Source organism: Struthio camelus, chromosome 20, assembly GCF_040807025.1.
Source record: "Struthio camelus isolate bStrCam1 chromosome 20, bStrCam1.hap1, whole genome shotgun sequence".
Classification (NCBI taxonomy): Eukaryota; Metazoa; Chordata; class Aves; order Struthioniformes; family Struthionidae; genus Struthio; species Struthio camelus.
In genome coordinates this window covers 5,729,171-5,742,473 of record NC_090961.1, presented here as the reverse complement: position 1 = coordinate 5,742,473, position 13,303 = coordinate 5,729,171, and the positions used below count along the sequence as shown (strand labels likewise).

Below are 13,303 nucleotides of genomic sequence, written 5' to 3'. Positions count from 1 at the left end.
GGCTTTTGAGCATCTACAAGCCTTAGAAAAACAAGCTGTTAGGATGACAATGAAAATTAGGTAACGCTCTTTCTCCTTGCACAGTGCTCTTTGTTGGGGCAAGTCCTGGGCTCAAGTCTCCGAAAACATCGTTTGTGTTATCATGGTGGCCATGGTGCACTGGAAGATAGTTGGGCTTTCATCACAGGTAGCACGTCAGCCTGAGCTACTGAGAGCCAGCAGGCAAATAAATACAAAGTACAAAGAAATACTGGGTCCAAGGCCTTCCTATAATGCTCTTCTTGTTCTGATGTCCCACATATTCTTCAGTTAATTCCAAGAAAACAGGTATTTCCAGTTATTCTTTGTCACATTTCTCAGCTTTCTCAGCTTCCAAAAGTGAATCCTTTTCTTTCAATTTAATATTTGTATCATAACTTATTCATCTGCATACTTCATTTTCTGTGCAAATACGTGACTTCGTTAAAACTGCATTGTTTATATTTAAAACAGATTTTGAATCAATTTTGGTGGGTGACTGCATTATACAGCTTAGAAATGGAAAGCGATCACTGGCTTGCAAATTACATAATTCAACCATCCAACGTGAACTGTGAAGAGCTCTTGCAGAGGAAAAAAGGAGTTGGGGGAAGAACTGGGAGTGGGCAGAAGCATTTTGGCTGAACTACAGCAACATCAATCATTTCCATCCTGAAACAGGCTAACAGCTAGAACATTAATACTTATCAAAGAAACAGGAAAAAAACCACGCTCATTAGCAAATAAAGGTGTTGCAAAGCATGAAATAATTCCCACCAGCTGACAAGGGGGCTGTGATTTATAATAGTGTGTATTGATATATCACTTCTCATAATTAGGAAGAGTGAGACCAGTACTGCTCACAGCATTATTCTGAACAGAGCCTTGAAAAATACTGTTGAATAACAACAAACACAAGGCACAACAATAGAAAAGCACTGCATCATACTCTCAGGCTGTTTCAGATTTGAAATCAAGTATTCTAACAAAATTGAGTAAGAGAGGCAATTTCTGGTTAAACACATATAACCTTATTTCACAACAGCATCCTAGTACAAATTATTACTATTATAAATCTGGAAAGTTCACAGATACAAAACATTGAAACTATACAACAAGCAAGCCTGAAGCAAAGGCTAATTATTTCTCACCTTTAGAGTGACAAAGTACTCAGCCTCACTCTTCTCTTACTGAAGTAACAAACAAACCTTACTCTTTTAAACCGTCCATGAAATTCAACCAACCTATGAGGGAACAATACTGGCCCAACAAGGCAAGCGTGGCAGAATCTCACCTGCCAGAGCATCTTTTCAGTAGTGCAAAGAAAAAAGGAAATTTGTAATTTTCACTTCCTCTTCTTTCAACTATTAGGAGTCAAAAACATTCTTACAGTGTTTATATGCTAGCAGTAAAACAGTTAGGATAGCCCCAGCTTGGTTCATTTGTTCAAAAACAGCATGGGAATCAAAGGCAAAGAAACACAGAATTCAAGATGTCCAAATCCCACCAATTCCCAGCTGAGGAGGGAAGATGCACCCTCCCAACAACAACAACAAAAAGGTGCGCATAAGTGGTGTTGTCCGTCTCTAACGCCCCCAAACAGATGCTGCTTTATGCAGGATTTCTAGGGAATACAAACCCCCATCCAACATATAGTACTTGGCAAGTCCCCCTGTGCTATTACTGCAAGTTTCCCTGTTTTCCTGATAGTTTTCACTATTCTCACCGTTTTCCTCCCCACTGTTTTTAATATTTTTAAACTATCCTTCAAAGCTCAGAAACCCTCAGAGAAAGTTTCTGTCCTGCATTTTTTTCCTGCTCTAATAGTGTATACACACTGGTAGATTATTTTAATTTTTTTTGGCACAAGTCTATTTTTTCCTCCTAATGTCTTTTTCAATGCTTTTTCCACCAGTACTAAAATATCAAAGATAATAGACATACTACCTGAATTTGTCACTCCTCTCTTTGCTGGTCACTAAAACTAACCTTCCAATTAAAAAATTCAATATTCTTCAGGCAGACAGCTGAACAATAATTAATAACTCCCGCAGCTGGAAGCGATGAGGTAACCACCTGTTTCCTATTCATTTAAAAAACTAGAATGTTAATGTAATTCTGAACAAGCAAGGACATTTCACCAAAACATTTGCCTAAAATCGCAGAAAATTAAAAGCCCATGAAGGGCATTTTTCCAGACTGCCACACAAATAACATTAGTCACTAACGGGATAATACTTGGCATCTACAGAGCATTTCTGTCCAAAGAACCCAAGGCACTTGAGACACATTTAGACTAGAAACTCTGCCGAGAAGTAGGTTAAGTATTATTGTCCCATTTTATCGTAAGAAAAATAAGGCACAGAAGATTCATGCATCCTATTCAAGGTTACAAAGAAAGTTAATAAGAAAGGCAAGAACAGAATCCAAGTGGCCCAGCTCCTATTTTGTGCCTTCTCTACAAGAAAACACCAATATGCACATCATCCATTTTTCCAGTGGTAGAAATATAATCTCCTATTGCTTATCTACACGGGGAAACAGGCTCGAAAAGGTAATCCGCAATAGCCTTTACACTCTGGTTCCCTCTCTAAAGCACCGATTCTGCACTTACAGAGCAGATGAAAATACACTCTTTCAGGAGTGCAACAGAAATATCCTTCAGTGGACTTAGGAAAGCAGTCATTTTGTTTCAATTTAAATTTTAATTTATTTTTCATTATTCCCTTTGGAGGGCAAACCAAGAGATTTGGGTCACTTCAAATCTTCTCCCCGAAATAACTTCTTTAGAGGTCCCTGCTCACTGAGAATACCAGCATCTAAAGTTGTCCCACTAATCCTATCTTACTATCTCACGATACCAGTTTCCTCAATGCCAAATATGTGCATTCAGTTCACTGATGTTACAATACACTTGAAAGGAAAATGTTTCGCTATTTGAGTGAATGAGCCCTGAACAGAAAAAGTTGGATCTGCATGCAAAAGTATGCCAAAATATTACAGCACTGCGTTTTTACAGAATAAAGTTCTGAAAGGACAAAATCTTGGCCATCTGCCTGAACTTCCAAAGAACTGCCAACATAATAATTCAGTTACATTGTCCATGCTACTGTAAAACTACATTAAATTCAAAATGTTTCAGCGCATCCAGAAATTAAAATTAATGTTCCTTGGAATGAGTACTTCATTTTACAATCAAGACAAAAAAAAAAAGTTACTTCAACAGTGTTCCTCTACTATTATGGTTAACATTTAATGGCATTTATTGTCGTTAAACTCAATATTTGTGTCTAATCAATACTAAGCTACCAAGGGCAGTCTAACAAGTCTGGACTTCCTCTACAGGCTCTATTGATTTCTTTTTTTGAGACCTACAACAAACACAATTTATACAAATAATTTATCAGGGAATATATCAAGATAATTTAATAAACAAAAGTTATCTATGCCTCTTCTCTTCTCTCATGTGACAGAAAATCATTTTAACTCATTAATGGTAATTATCTCAACAGTTCGATTTTAAATTTATATAAAAAACAAGAGGAAGCTATGAAGTAACAGATTTAAATCTAAATATTTTTTAATGTATTTCAACATGCAGATCAACAGTAATTTTTCTTCAGTTTGTATTTGCCAATCTACTACTTTTAAATAAATTCATGACATCTATGCAATTTTGTTCACTTAGAATATTTACAATATCACTGATACTGTAAAGTCCATGCAAGTTGCCATAACCTTCTTTTTACAGATGAGTTGATAAGATAATCTGACCTAAAGCACACTCGCCCGGACAATCAGAAAGTCAGAAAAGTTTGTTTTGCTTTCTGCCCTCAGCAGAAATAACAGCATTGCCAAACGCACTATTAACATAATTTTTAACTACAGTCTCATTATGATAAATACCACCAGTACAAACGCAACTCTGTAGAGTGCACAGCACTGTACTTCAGTGTGAAGTTCAGCTCAAGGAAAAATTTTGAAAAAATACCACCTATACAAGACAACAATTGTTCTAAATTTCCCCCGTTTGTAGTACTGTTCCTAAAAGAAAAGGAGTACTTTCACTTGGGCATGTAAACTCCGCTAATACTACAATCACTTTCAACAGCTCAAGGAAGGCTTTTACAGTTTGTTGCTATCAAACAAACCCAGTGTTTCTTCAGTCTGGCGGTATGAGTGATTCTACAGTGCCAGTTTGGTGGTTGAGACACTTTGCAAGTGTTCTTCACATAAACCTGCAAAAAAGTCCCTACCAGTAATTAATGCTCAAATCTTGTGCACAAACTACTTGAAAGCATCTGTAAGAGATGCAGAACTTGCACTGTAAAAGCATTTACCTAGCTCCATGGACATATAATATGCTGCATATTTTCAGTTCCACTGAAGCCAACAGAAACACCTTAACAGATACTGCCTCAGGCACGCACAGGGCTAGGGTATGCAAATGCTATGCCAAGGGCAAAGAGGATGAACAAATATACGCTACAGGCAATAACCTCACTAAAGCAGCAAATAAAAAACAAAAAGTTTATTCCACTCCATGAATCTCATGGACTCAAATCTGAACTGCAGCATTCCATAAACGTGCATCTGCCATGATCGCCAACTTTACTATAGCTGAATCAGGTAACTATATTATCACGAGCTTTAACAAACAGATTATGGGATACGCATCACAGTATTGACCTAATCACATAATCAATATTTCCCCCCTCACAAAGCTTCTTCATCTCCAGTACTGAGAACAAATATCAAGAAATGCACAGTTGCTTTGTAAATGATACTCTTACGAACAAGAGTATGGTCTCATCTGCTGCAAAAGATGAGAAGCAGCCTGGAATGAGGAAGGCCAGCGTAAGGGCACTTGTTAAGGAAACATGTTGGACCACAACAGAAGCGAGCTCTTCCCTTGCTCTATCACAAATTTGAGGCCATTTTTTTTCCCTTTAAAAAATAAATTAGACTGAAATACTGACTTTTTTTTTTTTTATGAGTCACTTTCATCAATTCCTTTCACCTAAACTTATAGCTGAGGTGCTCTCTCCCACGGCAGTTTCCTGTGAATGCTAATATAATGCAACAAGTCAGTACCTGGTAACAAGAAGTAACAACATACTACTCTGCAGGTCAAGTACTCATTGTTTTAAGTAGTATCAGGCCGCATACATACAATACAGTAACATTTGCAACTGTTACTGTAATCTCAGATTCATTAGCTGCTCAGAAATAACAAGCACATTACAAAAAAAATGCAAAACTGAGAGATACATAACTTGAAACAGAAATGAACTACAATTACTAGGTAGAACTGGTCTGTGTTAAAAAATAATCTGCTGATTTCTAAGAGCTTCCTAACCTACCAACAATATTTAAACATCTCATTTTTGTCTTATCTAAGATTATATCTTCAGGACTACATTAGATGGCATATAAGGATCCTTCTGGGAAATAATACTTCCATTGCAGTGAAAAACTCAACCTCTCAAACAAAATTGAAGGGGAAGAAGAAAAAAAAAAACACATTATTTAAATTGGACGTTAACTACTGACTCATCTCTACTACATTCCTCCATGCACCCTAAAGTCAGCAAAGTAATCTACCTGCATGATTTCTCCCAACACATAAAACAAGAAGTCAGGTAGCTAAAGCAAAGACAAAACTGTCTAGCTCTTGCTTGCAAAAGGATCGATGTAAACTTCCAGTGTTTATGTCAGCTATAGCCTGTAAGCTCTGCTAAACACCTGTAAAAGTAAAGTTCCTTTACAGCTGCCTGTGCGTGTAATTAATACATTTGACAAGCTGCTGTGTTCCCAAACAGCTGCTTCTATTACATGGACAAGTCTACCATCTGCAAAACTACTGGATAAACTACAGTAAGTAAATACCAGGATAGCAGGTGCTAATAAATAACAAGAGCTGCCAAGATAATACGCTTCTGTAAGGAAAGTTTTAGTTTTTCCACTGTACTTTTCTGTATCCCTGGAGCAGTCAAACTTCAGATACTCAGAAACAAAGGGACTAGCTTTGTGACTCACAGGAGCAGTAAAATAAGTTTTGGAGCAAATATCTTTGAAACCACAATGAATGCAACCCACCTCTATGGCACTAAACCAAAGCATTAGGTCAGTAAGTTGCCACCTAAAAGTGGGTCTCCTCAAAATATGTAACCAACCACAATTACACACATTTATCACTGGTAAATAAAACAAGTAAAACATTGTCAGGTAAGTCTAGTCTCCTATGTCAACTTTCCCATCTTAAACAGAGAATTTTTCTATTTAGCTCTGTGAGTATGGAATCTTCGCTACGCAGCATTGCTACTTAACTCAAGAACTTGTCCATGCATGCAACTCAATCAAGATTCGCTATTTGCTATAAGCCTTGACCTAACACCAAAACAAAGCTGCTAATCTAAAGAAAGAGCAACTATTCTAACGTTCAAAGTCTCATGAATCACCATGAGCAATAGTTAATATTGCCTCAACTGAAACTTAAGAAAAAACAGAAAACTTGTATTTGTGTAACCAATTTTGCCACAAGAAGAGTCACACAGGTGAATATGAGCCACTTTTAGATTTATGAAATTGCTGAAGTCTTGCACATTTTCATAAACTATTGGAAAAAAAAAAAAAGACTTAACCAATTTGGTAGCACTATGTTTTAAGGAACTTCATGTGGTTATGGTGCCTGGAAGGTTGGTGTCGCTACATTCTTCAAGAACTGGCTGAGAAAGCAAAATTACCGATACAAGCGGATCAACTAAAATCTGTTTCTACCAGACAGACTATTATAAAAGATACCTTATGACAGGCTGATTTTTAATTACCATTTCAGCACTATAATTGTGCTTTCAGTTTTACATTTAAAAAAATGTAGCAAAGACTTTATTTTAAATGCACAGTACTAAGCTATACTGAACAACGATTTACTTCTCACAAAATAGGCCAGTTATTACTGACCTTTTCTGTCTTAAGAGTTACTCTTCTATCAAGCTTCCTATGTTTTATAAATAAATAGCATATATACTCCACATTTAAAGTCTTTGTGCTCATTTTCCTTATATTTCATGAATGTCCTTCCGGAATTGCACCATAGCCCCAAAACTCTCCTCCATCTATCCTCCCCAGCAGCTGTATGGCTATTCATGCTATCAGTAATGCATGAGCAATCAAAGAGAGAGGAAAATGCTCTTATCTCAGCTCATCAAAAATGCAAGCAAGCAAGCCACAAAGGGGTCACAAATTAAAAATTAAATGCAGACAGGCATAAAGTGTATTGACACATCACCACATCTAAATCCTCCCTTCTAAGCAACAGAAAACACCAGACACATAATAAGAACAGAAGGTGGCCAAAAGATATAATGAAATAACATTTATTCAGGAAGTGTATTTAGCAATGAAGAATTAAGCAGCTGTATATATGAGCTCCGGTAGAATCTTTGCTGCTAATGGCAAAGCCAGCAGCCAATACCCTCACACAGGTAACAATACATTGCTGTTAGAAACACGGGCAATCCACCCGTACGCTGGCAAAGAATGCCTGCTGGTTACTACACACTCTAGATAGGACACAGGTTTAGAAGAAGCACTGGATAGAAAATAATTATTTAAGTGCAACTGAAGCAGTACATTTCACTTTAGCCATAAAATATAAATCAAAGATAACAGAGGTAGAAGAATAAAATGCTGTTTTTCTCCTGGAACATTTAAACACATATATGAGCACATAGGATACTAAAGCTTTCTGAAATCAGCACACAGTACTACGAAAAACTGTTCTGCAAAGCTGCATAACACTAAGTTAATTTAAAAAAAAAAAAAAACACTCCACTAGAACAACTCTGCCAACACTATTTCATTAATAACTGAGTTTACTCTGACAATCACCTAAAGAAATTAAACCACTAAAGACTTAAGTGCATTATGAGTTTAGAAGTTTTAGTACATAAATGTTAGGTGCTTCTATTTTTTTCCTGAAAGTAGCAAATAAATTATTTTTCTTCAGTGACAACAGTCTGTTTATAAGCAACAGCAAGAAACACAAGCAAATATGAAACATTTTCTCAATAAATAGATCTCTACTTAAAAATCCTTCCTTTCCCCCATTTTCCAACCACGCCGCGTTCCTATCAGTGCTGAATTCTAGTGATTTTACAAGATGTTAACACATATTTGCATTCTGAAAAGTGACAATACAAACGTTATTGTGGGATTTTAAACTATATCTGAATAATATCAGTGCAGTTGGCTCAGTTTATAACAAGATTTTGCCTAGTAAGGTCTTGTACAGCCTGAAAGCCTTCCTTGCTCATGTATCACGGTAAATACTTTAGAGTGGAATCTTTTTTTTTTTGTTTGTTTGTTTTAAATGCCCAAATATTTCCATACTTCTTATTCTTGCTAACTCCTGCTGTCTTGCACATAGTTGTTAAGAGCTACAACTGCGGAGTCTCTCACTAGTAACAATGATTATAATTGAAATGAATGCATCTTTTACATTTTGTACCAGCTCATTAGTACTTCAAAAATAAATAATTTAAAAAGCTTTTAAATATATATTCATTTAAATGTTGCTATAAAAAGTAATAAACGTGCTTAAAAACTCAGGATAGGAGCAGGCAATCAGAAGCATATTGGTGTTCAGATTGGGATTTGTAATAAAAAGAATCAGTGCAATAATACAATGGTTACTCATTAAATAAAATCAGATGTGAGGAAAGGGATATTTTTGATCCACCACAACCAGACTACATTCAGGGCAGAAAAGGAAAGATATCTGTCCAGCTTCTGTCTCTAGATACATGCAGCAAACAGGATTATTGAATTGAATTATTCTCATCGGAAATAATTTTTTCCCCAACATAAACAATCATTAAAAAATGCATTAACATCTGCATAAACTATTTTTTTTACATTATTTTAAATTCAATGCAATATATACAGTCCAGAACCATTAGCTATACCAAAGATTTTCAATCCAGACTTATACCTCTGAGATCAGGTGCAAATGGTTTTAGCAGAAGCAAACAGCATGGAAAGCAATCAAGCTTTCCGATTATAACAACTTCTCTCTAAATTTCTTTCCTAGAAATAGGTTTAGAGGTGACAAAAGCTCTTAATTCTCTGCTTTAACATCCCATTGCCCTCTGTTACAAGGGCAGATGCAAGGACAGAACGTACTTTTGTTTGACATTTACATAAGGCAAGGAGCTAAACAGCTAACACAAAGCATTATTCCCTTTGGGAGGTAACACTCTCCTAGAAAAACAAGGGAGCACCTTAAGGCTGCCCTAGTCTCTCCTCTCAATTAAAATACCATTTTTATCCTTCAAAATACATTTAAATGTACATTATGGTCCCCAAATCCATAATAATTTCAGCAATTCTGACAGTCTCAAATACTGAGGTCTACCGTATTGTAAATCAAATGTTCTGTAGAAATACCAACTACATTGCCCAATATGGAGGTCTCTAAGAAGTCAGTTATTTAATATTGATATGTTTTGTTACCTTATTTGACCATTTGTAGGCTTGAAGAAGTTGGCTGTAAAGAGGTGTTTTGTCCTGAACAGGATCTAGGCTCAACAGTCCACTATTGTGAAGGGGATGGTTCTCAGATGGTTTACCAACTAGATTGCTCAGACGCTCCAGTTCACTGAAAGAAAGAAGAGTAGTGCCTTTTAATGTCAGGTCTGAAAATACACATACCTGAGATGTACAGTGTTACTGCAGGGACAGCAATCATGTATGACCTCTATTTAAATATCAACTTTTTTTTTTTTTTTAAATATCTGCTCAATTTGAAAAAAGTTTAATCACTGTCATTATGCAAACAGTTTTATGTGCTCTGTTAGTTTTTACATTCATTGTTTTTAAGGAGAGAAAAGTACAAGTCAAGGGTCTTTTTCAGGCAGCCTGGAAAGGGTCAAAATATTGTGGGTCTGTTTACAAGCACTGTGGTGTCTGTTTGCAAGCGGTTCCAGAACCCAAGGCATCTTTTGAGCAAAGCATTCTCCCAGAAACAACAAAATGCTGACCTGAGCATCTCCACTGGCTGCAATACTGTGTGTGAGCAGAAGCTTTTTCCCATCAAGCTGGCAGATGCCTCAACATTTCATCAAAGCATTAGAAATTAACATTTCATTCATGTAAATGCACAGAATTGATATTAGTCCTAATCCTGAAGATGATCGTGTAAAGTTTACGACTATTCTAATCCAGTACGTGCATTCTACAGTCTCAGGGCATGGAAGTATCTCTTATTTTTCATGAGCAATCTGTACATCTGTGGACCTGTATAAAATACTAAACTATAGCATTATAAGCACCATGTTCCCTTCACTGTGAAAATGATCTATTATTGCTTCACATCTCATTTGTCAAGCACTGCATTTAATAGTAACAAGAGTTAAGCAATTTAAAAAAAAATGCATTAATCAACCTGAGAAGAGGACTGGCCATTTTGCACAGATATAAAATGCAGTTTTTCAAATGACATGACTACCTTTCCTTTCAACTCCTGAACATCAAATCCTATTCTGATTGAACTTCAGACCATCCACTAAATTAAGAGCAGGATTCAGCCCCTTACATGGATGACTTATGAAAATCTCTGGAAAAAAAAAAAAAAGATCCCAAATATCTCAGCTGGTATTTAATGAAGCTTATGGGAATAAACGCCAAAGACCAGGAAACTGAGAGTTAAGAAGAAGCTTCTGCACTTTCCTGCCACAAAATTATCTTTTTTTAATACTGTTTCTTCAAGTTTCTATGGCCTATACTCTTTCTAAGGCTTTGGTGCTGTGAACATTTAGAGATACGCTTCATGTTTCTTAAATATATCATAAAATAAATGGGAACGGATACACTAACTAAGAATTTGTTGGACTGGGATCCCAGTCCTTACTTCCATGACAAGAGCTGAAGTTCACTGAGATCATTAACTTCAATGCACTTTAGAGCATCCCCTTGCTATCCGAAATCAATGCTTTCCAAACAACATCCAATATTTGGATGCTATAAAAATGACAGTATTTTAAAGCAGTTATGTTTCAAAAAAAGACAAGTTAAATATACATCAAAATGCCAAAAATATGTTATCTATCAAAAAATCATGAAAGAAATAGTCGCCAAAGTTCTGATAAAAACATCCATTAATGTTCTGAAAAAGAGATTGAAAAGCAAAGTTACAATGCTTGGTGACGAAGTCACTCATCTGGGGTGGGAAGGACAAGGACCAACTACAAAGAGTTGAAAAAGGACTTCACAGTACTAAAACACTGGATGATAAAATGCAATGGAGAGAAGTGTAAAATACTGCACATGGGAAAAGATAGGTCAGAGCCTGTTGCCACCTATTATTGTTTAGGAGCAAGATTTTGGGGTTACAATAGATAGCTCTTTAAAAACACCGGCTCCGTGCTTACGAGCAGTCAGAAAAACAAATAAAACAACAAGATTACTTGGAAACAAGCAGAAAATCAACCAGAAAAAAATTAGGCCTTTAGAGCTCAGTGCACCTGCATCCTAAACACCATATGCAGACCAGCATCCTGATCACAAACCTACAAAAAGAAAAACTACAGAAAAAGGCAAGAAGGATGCCCAAAGGAATGGCATAGCATCACAGAGGGAACAACAAAGCCTCTTAACTTGAAAAGGATAAAAACAAAGGGATATAACAGAAATCCATACAGCTGTGTACAACATCACTAAATGATTATTTACCATCTTTCCTAACAGAGCAGAAGAATTAGGGAACAAATCATATTGTCAGGTATCATGACCAGAACAAACTAAAGGAAGTGCACCTTCCACCTAGAAGACTCAGCACTACAGGACACGATGAACGCTACAAGTTTGCACAGCTTAAAGAGCCATTGGACAAACTCACAGAATAAAAATCAGCAAAGACTACGAGCCAGAAAGACGTGACTTCTCACTCAGAAGTCCCCAAACTCTAAACTGCTGGAGGCCAGAAGATATTCTGGGAAAGAGTCACTACATGCTCACCCTGTCCTGGGACGCTGCCCTGGAGGGCCACCGTGGCTTCCGTTCGGGACCCAACTGAACCAAACGGACGTTGGGGAGATCCCACCAGGCCACGGGTACCATCCGTCTGTCCTCCTCAGCGCCGCTCCCCTGGCTTCACATCAAATACATCTGCTTGCACTAAGACCTGCACACAACTACGCTTATATATGCGCTAATGTTTCAGCCACAGAAGTTAGGGTAACAATAAGATCATCTCTGACCTGTGCTCAGATGCTACTGAATGTTTCAAACTTGTAAAGCGAGTATTTAAAACAAAAAACAACAAAAAAAGAAAAGCCTCCCTGCGACCAAAGGTGTTCCCCATGCCGAGAAAAAGCCACAAGTAGCTCCTTATTAAACGAAAAATAACCATAAATAAATATCATCGGGAGCAGTCACCCCTTTGGAGGCTCCAGAACGAGAACGCGAGGTTAACACGGGCAACGTCGAGAACACGAAACGCCGTGCTTCCGCGGTTATTTCCCCCAAACTTTCTCCTGGAGCAGAAACGCCGCCGCCGCCCCGCGCGGGGGAGGCCGCGGGGTCCCGCCGGGGGCCAGGCCCCCCCCGCCCCGGAGCCGCCTCTCCCGGCCGGGCCCGGCGGCGCCAACCGCCGCCTCGGCTCCGCGGGGAGGTGGAGGAGGAGGAAGGTGGGGAGGGAGGACGCGGGGCGGCCGCGGAGCCCCCTCAGCGCCGGCGCCGCGCTCACCCCAGGTCGCGGCTGACGGAGTGCAGGCTCTCCTGGAAGGCGGCCACGAAGCCCTTCTCGCGGCCCTCCAGCGTCTCCTTGTTCCGCATCCCATCCTTCAGGCAGTCGAAGACCCGCGTCACGCTGGAGCGCAGCGCCTGGATGGCGGTGATGGCCTGCGAGAAGGCCTCCAGGTTCACCCCGGGGCTCAGCACCCCCTCCGCCATCTTAGCCCGCCGCCGGCCGGGCCCGGCCTCCCTTCGGCGGGCTGCGAGGAGCGCGGCGAGGCCGCGGCGGCCCGGGGCACCCTGGGAAATGTAGTCCGGGCCGCGGAGGGCGGCGGCGCTGCTTCCCTCAGGCGCCGCCCGGCCCCGGGGGAGGCCTGGGGGGGCGGCGGGTCGCTCCCGAGCCGTTCGCCCTCCTGGTCCACCCTCGGGGGCTGCGTTCCCGCCGAGGTGGTTCTCCGCCCCGGTCCCCGCTCCGCAGCTGTGTGAGGGGAGCGGCGAGGAACCGGCTGTGCCCTGGGCCGGGCACAGGAGACGAGCACGGGCACAAAGC

At 39.3% G+C, this 13,303-nt stretch overlaps 1 protein-coding gene across 2 annotated transcripts in view; it reads right to left on the bottom strand.

Annotated features, from left to right (window-relative positions):
• The window catches only part of MED27 (mediator complex subunit 27), a 100,568-nt gene extending 87,509 nt beyond the window's left edge, over positions 1 to 13,059 (bottom strand). Inside the window, exons 1-2 of one of the 2 annotated variants that reach the window (XM_068914599.1) lie at positions 12,767 to 13,059; positions 9,535 to 9,679 (exon numbers count right to left, since the gene is read on the bottom strand). In XM_068914599.1, coding sequence (XP_068770700.1) covers positions 9,535 to 9,679; positions 12,767 to 12,972 — 351 coding nt within the window. In that variant the 5' untranslated portion in view covers positions 12,973 to 13,059. The remainder of the gene's footprint in view (positions 1 to 9,534; positions 9,680 to 12,766) is intronic. The other variant, XM_068914600.1, reaches the window with a different exon arrangement.
• Positions 13,060 to 13,303: the final 244 nt, after the last annotated feature.